The sequence below is a fragment of the Myxocyprinus asiaticus genome, chromosome 43 (genome assembly GCF_019703515.2).
Source record: "Myxocyprinus asiaticus isolate MX2 ecotype Aquarium Trade chromosome 43, UBuf_Myxa_2, whole genome shotgun sequence".
NCBI classification, from domain to species: domain Eukaryota; kingdom Metazoa; phylum Chordata; class Actinopteri; order Cypriniformes; family Catostomidae; genus Myxocyprinus; species Myxocyprinus asiaticus.
Genome location: NC_059386.1, coordinates 15,187,047 through 15,202,663, shown reverse-complemented (window position 1 = coordinate 15,202,663; position 15,617 = coordinate 15,187,047). Strand labels below are relative to the sequence as shown.

The window sequence follows — 15,617 nt, the reverse complement described above, 5'->3', positions numbered from 1 at the left end:
TATCCAGTGTTTCAGTCTAAATCTACATCCTATTGTACACAGCTTGTAGATAACTGGTTATTATTTACATTATGTGCATTCTCATAAGTATAGTTGGATTGCATGTCTCCTGCACCAAACCTTAAAATGAATTATGACTCAAAATTTACATTTTACTAAATAACTAAAAATAAAAAAATTAAAAATCCCATGTCATTAATAATTTTCCCTCTTCTAAGGTGCATCACCCTATTAACTGTTGATAAGGCAGATATGTTGCATGTGTTGCAATAAGCCGGTGTAATGCTCAACTGATGGGTGCACACTATGGGATTATGGAGAGGTGTTGAGGTGTTTTGTAGTTAAGACTTCCACACTGTCCCAGGACTTCTTTCCTATACATTCTCCTCAACATGAAAACTCTCCTAGCTACGCTGGTCCTGTTCGTTGCTGTGCTACACAGTAAGTGTTTAAAAAGTGTCTAAATATATATTGTCATCTGTGTGATTTCATTGTGCTGTATTGTGGCTGTTCTAATATTGCTGTTAAAAGTGTTTATACTCGTCAAAGAACAATAGCCTATGTGAAAGTCTTTAAGTCTACATTAAGTCTTATTTTTTTATTATAATAATAATTATTATTATTATTTATATAGCGCCTTTCCAGAGCTCAAGGACACTTTACAGTCAATTACTATTATTTTTATTATTTTTTACATACATACATAAAGAATAATATCAATTTCAGGATAATATCAGAGATAGAATATCATAGCAAACAAAGAGAAAAATGAACATGATTAACAATGAAAAAAGGAGTAGTTTTGTGAGAAAAGTTATGTTTTGAGCTGAGTTTTAAAGACGGAGATAGAGGTGATGTCACAAAGTGACTGTAGGAGTAAATTCCACAGTTTGGGAGCCATGACAGCAAAAGATCTCTAAAAGATTTAAAGGCAAAAAATTTACAAAAATACATGGGTATTTACAACAAAAGAGATTATACACACACACACACACACACACACACACACATATATATATATATATATACACTATATTGCCAAAAAGTATTCGCTCACCCATCCAAATAATTGAATTCAGGTGTTCCAATCACTTCCATGGCCACAGGTGTATAAAATGAAGCACCTAGGCATGCAGACTGCTTCTACAAACATTTGTGAAAGAATGGGCCGCTCTCAGGAGCTCAGTGAATTCCAGCGTGGTACTGTGATAGGATGCCACCTGTGCAACAAGTCCAGTCGTGAAATTTCCTCGCTACTAAATATTCCACAGTCAACTGTCAGTGGTATTATAACAAAGTGGAAGCGATTGGGAATGACAGCAACTCAGCCACGAAGTGGTAGGCCACATAAAATGACAGAGTGCATAGTGCGCAGAGGTCGCCAACTTTCTGCAGAGTCAGTCGCTACAGACCTCCAAAGTTCATGTGGCCTTCAGATTAGCTCAAGAACAGTGCGTAGAGAGCTTCATGGAATGGGTTTCCATGGCCGAGCAGCTGCATCCAAGCCATACATCACCAAGTGCAATGCAAAGCGTCGGATGCAGTGGAGTCCAGTGGCGACGCGTTATCTGGAGTGATGAATCACGCTTCTCCATCTGGCAATCTGATGGACGAGTCTGGGTTTGGCGGTTGCCAGGAGAACGGTACTTGTCTGACTGCATTGTGCCAGCTGTGAAGTTTGGTGGAGGGGGGATTATGGTGTGGGGTTGTTTTTCAGGAGCTGGGCTTGGCCCCTTAGTTCCAGTGAAAGGAACTCTGAATGCTTCAGCATACCAAGAGATTTTGGACAATTCCATGCTCCCAACTTTGTGGGAACAGTTTGGGGCTGGCCCCTTCCTGTTCCAACATGACTGCACACCAGTGCACAAAGCAAGGTCCATAAAGACATGGATGAGCGAGTTTGGTGTGGAAGAACTTGACTGGCCTGCACAGAGTCCTGACCTCAACCCGATAGAGCACCTTTGGGATGAATTTGAGCGAAGACTGTGAGCCAGGCCTTCTCGTCCAACATCAGTGTCTGACCTCACAAATGCGCTTCTGGAAGAATGGTCAAAAATTCCCATAAACACACTCCTAAACCTTGTGGAAAGCCTTCCCAGAATAGTTGAAGCTGTTATAGCTGCAAAGGGTGGGCTGACGTCATATTAAACACTATGGATTAAGAATGGGATGTCACTTAAGTTCATATGCGTCTAAAGGCAGATGAGCGAATACTTTTGGCAATATAGTGTGTGTATATATATATATATATATATACACATATATACATACAGTGGTGTGAAAAAGTGTTTGCCCCCTTCCCGATTTCTTATTTTTTTGCATGTTTGTCACACTTAAATGTTTCAGATCATCAAACAAGTTTAAATATTAGTGGTAGGCGTTCAGCTCTTCATAATAATCTCAGAATAGCTGTGTTGTCTTGTCCGGTGTGTGAAGGTGAGGGACTGAAGTGTTACACCTGTGTGGCAAATAACCAAGAGGAGTGTAACCGGCAGGGGTCTACAGTGTGTCCAGCTAACTCGGATGCCTGCTCTACTATCACAGGACCCCGTGAGTACATGTACACTGACAAATAACGCAAACTGACATGTGATTGATATTGCAGTTCGCTAGTTGACCACATGGGGGTGACATCATCACTCTTGACCATGTTTCTGCTGTGATCAAATTGAACTGTTAATCTCTATTTTCTTCACAAAATTGTACGTACTGTAAATAAATGCACATTTTCTAAACAAAAAACGATTTTGTTTGTTCTGCTTGCTGAACTAAAACAGTACTTAAAAACTATTTCTAGGTCGCAGAATCAGAAGGCCATCAAAACCATTAATATTTGTAAATCCTTTGATATATTTTCTTCTGATGATTTCTTTTTGAATATTTTTTTTATAGCCCTGACTTTTTATTTATTTTCGCTTTCTTTCTTTCTTTCTTTCTTTCTTTGTTTTGTAATTGATTGTGTAATTGATATTTGCTCTGTTTATAATATGTTCTTAATATAATTAAAAAAAAATAAATGTTAATAAATTGAATTTACCCACTAATCTGATATAATAATAATAATAATAATAATAATAATAATAATAATTGCAAATCAATCATAACTATTAACTACAGATGGATTTGATATAGTGTATATCACCTATTAATTAAATGCTTTTACCCAGAAATAATTAAACTATTTCAAAGACCACTTGGTGGATAGAGAGATGTAGCAGGGACACTCCTGATATTATTCTGTTTACATACTCTGTAATGAGGCATACATTGCAAAGCCACAAAATAATAATAATAATAATAATAATAATAATAATAATTAACATAAAAAAATGATGTACAGAGTCATACACATTTTAATTTACTTAATACATTTTAAAATGGGACGGAAAAAAAAAACATTTAGCTGAACCTTAATTTATATTTAAAATGTATTTATTATTTTAGAATAACAAAATCTGGTGGACCTCTGAAAGGGCAATGCTTGGATTGAGGGAATCTTTAAGTGATGTGTCATTTGTGGTGTCCCTCTAAATCCACTATGTGTTTTCTCCATTACAGACTCAGTTATGAAGTCATGTGCTTACAAGTCCTTCTGTGACAAGTCTCACATGAGCAAAGGTGAGATGAAGCTGGAATGCTGCTTTAATGACGACTGTAACGGCCCCCACCAGTACCACAGCCACGGGGAGCACCCTAACATTGCCATGGCCCTGAGCTCCAGCCCTGTCCTGCTCCTGGGGGTCCTGCTCATTAGAGTGGCTGTCAATTCACTGTAAACCCTAAACACTCTGACCTACAGTATTACACATTGAATAAATCCTCATCTGATGGATTAAAGTAAACTGTAAATGTTAACTGTAAATGTAACTGATAGATGAGCTTTTGTCTACTGGATGACCACATAATCTGTGTGTGTGCTCTTGCTGTTATATGTACAAGGTTAAAATAAGCCCTGCTGCTTCGGATCTGTGTCATTTTAAGTTGTGTATGAGCTCAAATGATGAATAAAGTACTAAATGACCAATATGTTGTCATTATCAAGTCATTATGTTGTTTGTGCTCCATTGACTCCAGAAACAATGGTTCCTATTGGATGGATGGATGGATGGTTAGGTGGGTGGATGGATGGATGGATGATGGATGGATGGGTGCATGATGGATGGATGGTTAAGTGAGTGGGTGGATGGATGGATGGATGGGTGCATGATGGATGGATGGATGGTTAAGTGAGTGGGTGGATGGATGGATGGCTGGATGGTTAGGTGGACAGATGATAGCTGGATTGATGGATGGATTGTTATATAGATGATGGATGATGGATAGACAGATGGATTGATGTATAGATGGATGTTATGTAGATGATGGATGGATAGATGATAGCTTGATAGATAGATAGATGGTTGGATGGATGGATGGATGGATGATCGGTCGGTCTGTCTATCTAAATATCCACCTAACCATCCATCCATCCATCTATCTATCATTTTACATGCCTCTCTGACTGTATGCCCGTTTGTCTGACTCTTATGTCTTTATGTCTCTCTGCATGTCTATCTGTCCACATTTCATCTGTCTGTCTGCATATTTATCTTTTTGACTCTATGTCTGGCTGTTTCCCTGTCTATTCATCTTTCTATATTTTTGTTTTATATTTCTTTTTGTCTGTCTGCATGTTTGTCAGACTCTATCCCTGTCTGTCTGCATGTTTTTCTATCCGTCTGACAGTCCACTTTCCAGTAATGATGGAACAATGTTCACATTGCTCGTGCTGAGGAAATATCACACGTAGACCACAGGGTATCCCCAGCTGAATGACGTCAGTCATGTGCAGCAGACACACTGGGGCGTCTGAAACTTTCATAATCTTGGAGTCAGGAATGGTTTCAGATTCCAGTGATGGTGGGAGGTTAGGGGTGAACTCATTTAAAAGTGTCGAATAAATTCAGAGGCAGTGTCACTGCTGCATCCAACTGAGCGTGCAATTCAGCAGAAGACTGTTACTTCGCCAGAACAAAGTTTTTAAAGGTAAGTGTATGGCGACAAGCTGTTTTTAAATATACTAACTAGCGTTTAGGGATTGAAATTCTCGTTCGATTGATGCACGTGTATATCTGAATCGCTAAAAATATATCTTGAAATATTGAGGTTGTATCTAAATAGTTCTCTTTAATGCATATATACTAACGCGTTAAGTTTTAGTTTATGCCTGTTCTTTTCTATTATATTATTTTTCCGTCTTTGTATCTTCATAACAATTTTATAATTGTTTTTAACTGCTATGCCCCTACATAGCATGTGTGTGACTAAACTTGTGCTCAAAAAATAAATCAGAGACCAATCACTCACATGGTCAAGAGCTTTTAGTGATGCTTTTGCAAATCTAGAGGTTTTATTATTATTATTATTATTATTATTTTTTTTAATTATCAAATTAGTTTTTGGTTTACCGTACATAAACTGCACCGACTGTCTGTCATCACACAGTCTGTTCTGCAACATGTTTGGACAGAGTGATAAGGATGTTAATGGAAGTTTCATGTGACTCGTTGACAATATCATATCAATCTGCTTTAGAATAAAATCTATTACAAATCTATAGGATATTCCGGGTCCAAAACAAGCTCAATCGACAGCATTTGTGGCATAATATTGATTACCACAAAAACTAACTTGTCCCTCCTTTTCTTAAAAAAAAAAAAAAAAAAAAAAGGAAAAATCGAGGTTACAGTGAGACACTTACAATGGAAGTAAAATAAGCCAACCATTGGAGGGTTTAAAGGCAGAAATTTGAAGCTTATAATTTTATAAAAGCATTTACATTAATTCTTTTGTTAAAACTCATGTAGTAGGTGAGCTTTTAAGTTGTTTAAATCATCATTTTTACAGTCATTTTAGGGTTTTAGGGTTTGTTAACATTACATCGTCATGGCAACAAAGTTGTAAAATTGCCTATAACTTTACACAGAAAAGGTTAGTGAGTGATTGAATCACACAAAAATCATGTTAATATGCATATTGTTTATGCCTTGTGGCTATATTTTGAAATAGTGAGTATTTTAATGTTTACAGATTGGCCCCATTCACTTCCACTGTAAGTGCCTCACTGGAACCCAGAAAAGGAGGGGCAAGTCAAAATTCATTTTTGTTCAGTGCTGTCAATTGAGATTAACTTGTATTGAACCCAGAAAACATTTCTTAGGGAAACAAATTTTCTAAGTCAGGAAATGGGATATTGTGTTATAAAACAAGTTATTGTGCTGCTGAGTGCACAGATGAAGTGAAGGTCAATTTATCATCTGAATGCAGTGTATCAATATCTAGTTTAGCCAAAAATCCAGAACAATCAAACAGGAAATTGGTTAGGTGGATTAGGTTTACTTATGTTACATTGTCTTCCCTGAATTTGTGCTTGCTCTTGCAGGTTCCATTGAAAGCATAGCCATGCTGGTCTCTTCTGCATTGTGGTCATTCCTCAGTCTGTTGAACCTACTGACCCTGGTTCAGGCCCAGACTCAATCTCAACAGCCCAAGATCCAGCTCCGCCTAGCTGGAAACAAACGCAAGCATTACGAGGGCCGTGTGGAGGTCTACTATAACAATGAATGGGGAACTGTCTGTGATGATGACTTCTCAGTTGAAGCCGCCCACGTCGTATGCCGGGAACTTGGCTTCCTAGGTGCCGTTTCCTGGTCACCATCTGCAAAGTTCGGGCAAGGAGAAGGTAGGCAAGAGAATGGAGATTGAGACTCATAAACCTCATCGTCATTGTGTATTATGAGCATATGTTCCATTGAAACTCCATTTCATATTTTATTTGCTTGGATTAAATTACAAATCCCAATAATGACATGTTTTAGCCATTAGGGGTATTCGATGCCAATCAGACAACCATTACCATAAGGAAAACGTATGGAGACAAGATTCAAAATCCAGGACAGACATATTTTCGTCTTTCTCAGTCTCTTTATTATAGAAAAAATGATGATCTGTTCCTATAAATCTGTCCAAAGATTGTAAATCTGAGTCTGCAGTTCAGTGGGTGGTTATTGTAGAGTCCTGTAGAAGAATGACCACTGGTGTTCCACTCTTTTTCCACTTTCCACAGAGTAAGCAAAATCACACTCAGCATGTACGGTACAGTACGTACTACTAATGTGAGAAGAAAGTCTAGAAATCTAGACTTACCCTGTTGAAAAGACCATCTTAGTCCAGCATGAATTTCCCTGCCGGACCAGGCTGGTTTAAGCTGGTCAACCAACATGGCTTTTGGTTGACCTGATTGACCAAGGAGGTCTTGCTGATTAAGCTTGTTAAGAAGCCTGGTAGTGATACCAGCATCCCATGCAATGGACCATCATCTAAAACACATTCAAGCTGTTTGGAAAAAACATGTTCTTTGTTCCTTCTTCCTCAGGTCACATTTGGCTGGACAATGTCCACTGCACAGGAAGAGAGAAATCTCTAGCTGATTGCCCCTCAAATGGTTTTGGTGTTTCGGACTGCAAACACAGTGAAGATGTCGGGGTGGTTTGCAATAAGAAGCGCATCCCTGGCCACAAGTTCATCAATACCTTGAGCAACGATGTTGAGGTACTTCAACCTTCTACATACACACTGACATGTACCAGTACAACACACATTATTAGCTCATGGGGCATTGCAGCCATTTTGGTTAATTTATGTAACTAGGTTTGACAGTTCTTAGTAATCTGTAAATATACTGCAATGAAATGCAGATGTGTGTTCAAGTAAACCAAGTTTAAGGGTCTGCTGTTGGTGTTTGGGCTCAATGCACAAGAGCATTGCTGAAAAACTAGCTGAAACAAGCCTAAGTCGGTCTTAGCTGGTCTCCCAGCCTGGTCAGGCTGGTCTGTTTGGTGTCGGTTTTAAAGGGCTTTGGGCAGTTTTGGGCAGTTTTGGGCACTTTTCAGCTGGCCAGGCTGAGAGACCAGCTCCCAGACTAGCTAAATCAGATGAGCACCAGCTTAGCTAGGCTGGAAGACCATATATACTAGCTTGGCTGGACTGGGAGGCCATATTAAGCCAGCTAAAACCAGATTAAACCACTTAAGACCAGCAAACCATCTTAGGCTGGTTTAAGTAGTTGTTGCAGAATGATATGCCTTTGAAAACTCCTTTTTTAGGAGTTGTAGGGTTCAAACAACATAGTCAGTGATGTGCTCCAAAAACCACACTGTATCATCAAACCTCAGCCTTTCCCATCAGACAGACCAGACCAGAACCCTCCTCAAAAGCATTGAGAAAATTACTGCATATCTCTTTCAGAGTGTGGGAGATCTACTTTCCTTTCTTTCTTTGTGAACATTCTGCCTGCCAATTTATCTCTCTGCTAAAAGGAAGTGAATGTCTGTTACTATAGGTCACACATTCCTTTCCAAAGTTTGCCGCTCTAGAATAATTTATTAGCGTTCAATTCTCCTTGTATGATATGCCAGCTGTCCACACACCCCATGTGCTTTTATGCAACGGTCTGTGTCTGGATCAGTTAGCTTATTAACTGATATTTGTATATTTGGCATGTTGGTATGGAAACCAATGTAAGCAGGTTTAAAGACAGGCTCTGGAGAGTGTTCAAAGAGCCCATGGTGTGCTTTTCCATTTCTACGACCCTCTCAGGCTTAATGACTTTACCACACTGTACGTCCCCCCACCCCCCAACCAATCACACCCTCCTTGGGAGTTGCTGATTAATGGAAGGAATGACTGTAACACAGATTCTCTATTTATCAGAAGCAGGTTTATAGATTCAGACTGGTGAGGGTGTTATTTCTTTAGTCTTATATGCAAAACAACGCCATCACTTAGAGTTCACTTCAACTTCCTGTGACACCACCAGTCAGACGACAGAGTACATCTATGAATGGCTGTGAGATGTTAGCTACTGGTAGGTGTAACTGTGATTTTTTTCCGGTACACACATACCAGAGGTCTTGGACACAGGAGCTCCTCTGTGAATCACGTTTGGGCGAATTCTCAAACGTCTGGTTATACACCAGAGAGGCAGGGTGAGCTAAGACAAGACAGTCTGCCCAGATTCCCCAGGCTTCTTTCCAACGGCAATGTTTTTAAAAGCAAAATCCCATCTTTTTGTGTATTTCTCACATCAAAGAACAGTTGGATGTGAGAAATTTCAAACAGTAGATGAAACTGGCAGCAGATAAATGCTTGGCATTACAGCAAAACTACTATCTACTATGTTAACTTTTGATGCTAATCTGGGCAGTGAAGTTTTGCTGCATTTTATGTGGCTCATAAAAACGAAAAACAGAAGGTGGCTAAAATTGCTAAAATTGCTTTGACTGTTGTCTTTGTGCTCCCAAACTTCCGTATGCTGACGTAGTCCCTTTTGGGAGGAGTAAAGTTTATGTACAAGCCAGTATTTGGCCTGAACAACCAGATGGATTTAGACTTGGGCTCGGTATTGTCAGCTACCTTAGAGTCAGTGTTGGGTAAATTACTCAAAAATAGTAATCCACTACAAATTACTTATTACTTCCCTAAAATTGTAATTGAATTACAATAAAATTGTAATCGAAACTCACAGCCTTGTTGTCACTTCCGTCAAATATTAAAGATGATGCTCCTGTGAATGAGGTCCATAATTTGAACTGAATGTGGAAGCTGTTGATCTGAATGCGATTGTGCAAGTAGCACACGGCAGATTTCCTGTTTTATATTATTATTACTGCCATCTATAAGTGAAAGATAGACTGAATCTTAAAAATGTTACTGTTGAAAAGGATAAGAATACACACATAGAGTAAATAAGAGTATATTGATACAATGATCTAAAGTATTAATACTACATTGCGACTCAAGAGAAATAGTTTCACAATATATCAGCACAACCCTGAATTTACAACTAGCCAAATCGTATATTGTCCCATCTTGTATGTGTCTTAGAGTAAACAGATTGCTATCTGTCTTGATATCATCTCAGAGGGACTTTACACCTGGTCTTTTTGTGATCAGATAGCTATCCAATCGGTAAAATGCATGAGGTGACCAAGTGTAAATACCTCCTTAGCGCATCACTCACTAACAGACTAAATAGTTTTCATGCCTTAATGGTATGATGCAAAATGGTTCCACAAATATTCCCCTGTCCTGCCAAAACTGAAAAATAGCAACATAGTGGTTTTTCTGTCATGTACATATAAACGTCCTTGTTTTAATGGACTGTTTGCTTGCTTTTATTTACCTCTCCTGGGTGTCAGTACAGTCGGCCAGTGTGTGCCCCACCCTGCAAACACTACCTGTTAGAGACCTCCTTAAAGATGTGGAGAAGGTAAGGAGAGAGGAGTTGACAGATAGATGGTTGTACTAGGGTCAGACTTTCATAACCAGGCCCCTATTAAATTATGCCGAATGATCACATTAGTTTATTATTTACTGTACATGTAAAGATACACTTCATTGCCCTGAAATCATGAGGTTAGCTTTCATCATTCTAATTACAGAACCCATGAGAAAAGTCGGTGTATTTGACTAGCTGGTTTTAATGGCTTGTGAAACATTAGTTTAAGGGAGTTGATCAAAGACTCTTTTGTAGGATGACCTGTAGCAAAACCGCAAAACTCTTGTTGCGATAATGAATGTTTTTCAGATTATGTTAGTGTTTTGGCACTTTCATTGTAAGTGCCTTATTGTAACCTCGATTTTTGCCATATTTTTTTTAAGAAAAGGAGGACGAGTCGAAATACATTTTGGGGGTAATCAACATTATGTCACAAATGCTGTCGTTTGAGGTTAACTTGTATTGAACTGTAACATTTCTTTAACTATGTATGAAACTTTGCCACGTAACTCGTCTTGCATCATTTTTGCTATATGGACATGAATGAGAAATCTTGTGCCTTATTGAGGAGCGGTATGCTAGTACTTATACAAGTGATCAAGCTTACAATTTTTTGGACAATAAAACAGGCAAAAAATCCCATATACCTATATTGAATGAGGGACCTGAGCCATATCATATCATAGAGACTTGGGGGTGGGCTCTTTTGACATGAGCCAATAAGCCACCACCTAACAACCACACAGAACACCCTTGCAACCACATAGCAACATACTTAAAACCACTTTTAGTACTGTGGAATCACATTTTGCATAGGTAATAACTACTACCAACAATCGAGTTGATGTTTTTGCTTTAATAAAAAGAAACTACCAGTGTGATCACTTGTTTTAGAATTATCTGATCATCTTTTTTATAAGATTTGCCTTTCTCAATTTTCCCAACATCTTTTTTGCCACTTAAACATAAACAGTTTAGACATTTAGTCCTCATCACATGCTGCTCATTGCAGCTTGACACTAATTTATTGTCTAAACTCATAAGACAGAGAAAAGACAGACTCACAGAACAGAAAACAGAGGTCAATGCACGATTTGTTTTGTATTCCTGTAAACATTCAGTGGAACAGATGTATTGCTTATCGTTGGGTAATCATATGAATCACCACCAAACACAAGTTGCAACAACACATGGAAACAATCGAGGGCCCAAGGAGTTTTTACTACATGTTCTGAGAATGCTTGCTTGATTTGAATTCATGTAGTTTTGGCAATTAATCAGCTAATGATTATATAATTCATTTACATTTATGTACAAAACAAATGCTTTACAGTGCACAAATCACGTTATTGGCAAAGACGAGGACAGGCAGCTGAGAGTACACACATACTGTGCATGCTTGCTAGGTAAAACCCTACTTTAAGATGTTCTTAACAACTTCAGGTACCTACAACATTATTTATTCACTAATTACAGGGTTGCTGTGGTCATGAAAAATGTGGAAATATCAGGTTATTTAATTATTTTGATTTCAGCCCTGGAAAAGTCCTAATATACATTTTTACAATTATGCTCAGCTCTAAAATATTTAATTGGCTGTAATATCCATTAAATTATTTTTAAAAGTACTTTGCAAAAAACTAGAAAGATCATAAAAAGACCTGGAAATTCACTGGTCAAAAGATGTGGGAACGATCTAACAATTGTGAAGTAATTCTTTATCTAATGAGAGGTTGTAACTGCTTTTAACTTTGATTTACAGTTCATCAGGGCTGATCTCTACAACATTATCAGGTCATGTTCATGATGCAAAATGACAGGACTTAAATATGATGAATTGCTTATAATGGAATTGGATTTCTCTTTGGCATGTGATTGATTAGAATTTATAGTCATCTCTGGCCAAAAGAATGCTCTTAAGCCAACAAGCCAGCACTCAGTCTTAACCAGTTGTCTCAACAGACTGCACCAGTAGTGAACCCTCAGTCTAAATGTATCTCGAAGAGATCAAATTTCAGGATTTTCCACCAGGGAATATGGTGTTGGCTTTCCCTCACATTCCATTTTCTACAAGAGGGGGGAAATTTGAGATACTTTGTGATATCTAGACAATGAAAGCTTTCAGATTCAAAAGTAAACCAGGAAAGAGGGGTCAGATGTGAGTTCAGGATGTCTTTAAGTGATTATATGGGAAGCTGCTCATTTGGTTTGGAACAACAAAACTGTAAAAAAGTACAACATGATCACACAGAAACATTCTGGTACCCTGACATAGACCCCATCTCCCCTTAGATATTTTTTCATTCATTTCGATTTTTTATTTTTTTTAATTCAGAGAGTTTACCTGTGTTTTTCCTGTGGCACGAAGGATAGCATGTTGCACAAGCAGCCTCAGAGAGGCTTGGGTCCCATCGAAACCAACAAATGATTGCATTGCAAATCAATAATTAGCATGATTTAGAGGTTGCATTTTCATTTTAAAATTAAATTTGTACTCCACTGATGGTAAGGTTTAGGGTTGGGGATTCCTGTTGACTGTATTACATCATTTACAACTAAAAATACAGCTCACTTTTGGCACCACTCTGTGGACATTTCACCCAGAAACTGGAGCTCACATATGCCCATAAGTTCAACAACACTTCCAGCTTTGGCCAGTAGACGGCAGTGGTTCGAATTTCAGTAAGCACAGACCGATTTCAGCCGCAACTTTCAACCTACTGTCACCGAATTCACAGCGCGATCAGTCTGACTGACAACCCATGGAACGGAATGTGCTTCAGTGGCTCACAGCCTCGTTTCTATTCACGCAGGTTGGCTAAGGCTGACTAAGGTTCATATTGGTTTTGCTCTTGTCAACTGAAGTCATGATTTGTAATAGTGACTAGTTGTGTTGGTGCTTTTACTTTAACCATACTATAGCTCATACTATCTAACTAAAATCATTCTCAACTCTTGAGAACCCAAGACTTGTTCAAACCAGTTCTTTTGTTCAAACTGACCACAAATTTTTACATCTGTTTCTGATTTGTGGAAGACCAGCTGTGTGTGAAGACTCTCCAGGGCTAAACGTAAATGTGCCCGTGGATGCTCTGTGGAATCACATCAAGCTTGAGCGTTTGAAAATGACTTGTTCATGGGACCCTTGTGACACTTTACAGCTTCAAGTGATATCCTGACACAAAGCTGACCCTGAGGACAAAAGACTGTCTGAAAATAGCAAGAGAGACAGTTGTAGTCTGCCTGGGTTTCGAGTGGTGGTGTGATTATGTGTTATGTGTGTGCGTCTGGATGATGACACTCTGAAATTTGGAAGCTTCCTGGTCCTTTGGGGGCTGTGAACAGTAGTATGGATGTTCAGGTTTGGCTTTACGTGGGCTACATTTTTGAAAATGTCCTTAAAAATATAGTGAGGACATCTGAAGTTGTCATCTCAGTTTGGAAGCCTCCAAACTGGGGCCAAATCATGTTTTGCTTTAATCTAATAATGTCATACTTAATGTAGCTACATACTTAAGGGCTGTTCACACCACACACGTTTTTGTGTCCATAGGTGCTCTTTTTCCATTGATCTTCTATGTAAGCCTGCGCTACATGGACACATTTGACTGTTGCGCTGCATCCAGCTGATTTTTTAGCGTCTTGTACAGGAGCACCACGTTTGTTTGACGCCATTTCATGTCTTGAGATACCTGCATTATGTTATACAACTATATAACTAGCTTTTTTTTGTGCAAGAACCTGTTCAGTTTAAATGGCCCCTTAGTTATAGTTTGGGATTCAAATTCTCCTTAAAAGTGAACTAAATCTAACAAAAAAAGCACCTTGTTATGAACTGTTCTGTGTTCCACTTCTGTCACTCACTCGACATTGTGTTGATGAAGTGACACTAGGGGTCGCTCCTGGGAGCCCCAGACATCTCTGATCTTTGAGAAAAGGCCAATGAGAATTGGCGAGTGGAATTTGCATGCCACTGTCCCAGACATACGGGTATAAAAGGAGTTGGAATGCAACCACTCATTCAGATTTCTTCTTTGGAGCCGAGTGGTTGTGTTCATTCATGCTGAGCTACTACTGGTCCATTCATCTCTCTTGCTCTCACGAGCTGTTGGTCTTATGGCGCATTAAAGCGGTTCTCCCCCTCTTGCACCGGCATTGTGCAGAGTACATCCCTGGGCGCTTCAACAGTGAGAAGAAAAAAGAGTATGTTTTCTCTCTAAAAGAGAATATTTCCAACTAAAAGAGTGGCACTCACGAAAGCATCTTTTCAAGATGTCTTTTCGTTTGTGTATCCTTCCTGGTTGCGGTCGATATCTCTCCGCTTCTGATGGCCATGATCGCTGTATCTCGTGTTTGGGTGCTTCCAGTGTGGAGACATCGATCGTGGATGGTTCATGTCCTCATTGCAAGAACAGTACCTAGGCTACGTTGCGATCGCGGCTTTCTTTCGTCAGAAAGCCACCCCAGCGGCTCCCCGTCTCAGTCCTTCTACCTACAGGTGTGAGGCTGAGTCAATTAGCACTGGGGGCAATTTGGGGACTTCAATGGGAGCTTCTCCACTGGGTAACCCCCCACGGACCTCCCATTCCCCTGCACGCTCATATGCCCCAGCCGGGTTCTGGGATGAGACCGTCTCAATGAGGTTCGTGGCCTTGTTCGGAACTTGTGAAGAGGATGAGATATCCATTGCAGCATCAGAGAGCGGGCTCGCCATGTCTGACGCGGAAGACTCGGCTGGACTCCCACCCTCGGGGATGGTGGTCCAGTCGCAGGCGGACGTGGGCCTGTAGGCTCACATTGTCACTGACGGCTAAAGCCTACAGCGCTGCTGGACGTGCCGCCTCCGTCCTGCATGCCATGGCTCTCCTGCAGGTGCACCAAGCCAAGGCACTTAAAGAACTGCACAAGGGTAGTTCTGACCCGGGATTAATGCAGGAGCTGCGCTTGGCGACCGACCTCGCCCTCCGGGCAACGAAGGTCACGGTGCAGTCTCTCGGGCAGGCGATGTCCACCTTGGTGGTCCAGGAATGCCAACTTTGGCTCAACCTGGTCGAGTTGAGAGAGGCTGACAAGGTTCGATTCCTTGACGCCCCCATTTCCCAGGCTGGCCTATTCGGCGATGCCATCGGAGACTTTGCCTGGCAGTTTTCGATGGTAAGGAAGCAGATGGAGGCCAAACAACATATCTGCCCCAGTGCGGCTCGAGGCCCTGCACCCCGTCTGCTCATCGCCAAGGGCTTCCCCCTTCGGAGGTAACACGACCGCTGGACACCGTTTCTCTCTGGCAGTTTCGGTGCCC

The 15,617-nt window shown here is 40.0% G+C and overlaps 2 protein-coding genes across 4 annotated transcripts in view; both read left to right on the top strand.

The window, feature by feature from the left end:
* The first annotated feature begins 281 nt into the window (after positions 1-281).
* LOC127433662 (urokinase plasminogen activator surface receptor-like) lies at positions 282-4,024 on the top strand. Of its 2 annotated transcripts, none has more exons than XM_051685752.1 (3): positions 282-441; positions 2,437-2,550; positions 3,559-4,024. In XM_051685752.1, exons 1-3 carry the CDS (start codon positions 393-395, stop codon positions 3,774-3,776), a joined length of 381 nt encoding a protein of 126 aa, XP_051541712.1. In that variant the 5' UTR covers positions 282-392; the 3' UTR covers positions 3,777-4,024. The 2 variants fall into 2 exon arrangements, with proteins under 2 accessions (XP_051541712.1, XP_051541711.1); XM_051685751.1 differs by having other exon boundaries at positions 304-441; positions 2,410-2,550.
* Positions 4,025-4,880: 856 nt separating this feature from the next.
* Positions 4,881-15,617, top strand: part of LOC127433640 (lysyl oxidase homolog 2A-like) — a 37,771-nt gene continuing 27,034 nt past the window's right edge. Inside the window, exons 1-4 of one of the 2 annotated variants that reach the window (XM_051685702.1) lie at positions 4,965-5,025; positions 6,070-6,124; positions 6,422-6,721; positions 7,415-7,590. In XM_051685702.1, coding sequence (XP_051541662.1) covers positions 6,442-6,721; positions 7,415-7,590 — 456 coding nt within the window. In that variant the 5' untranslated portion in view covers positions 4,965-5,025; positions 6,070-6,124; positions 6,422-6,441. Of the gene's footprint in view, positions 5,026-6,069; positions 6,125-6,421; positions 6,722-7,414; positions 7,591-15,617 lie in introns of both variants that reach the window. The other variant, XM_051685703.1, reaches the window with a different exon arrangement.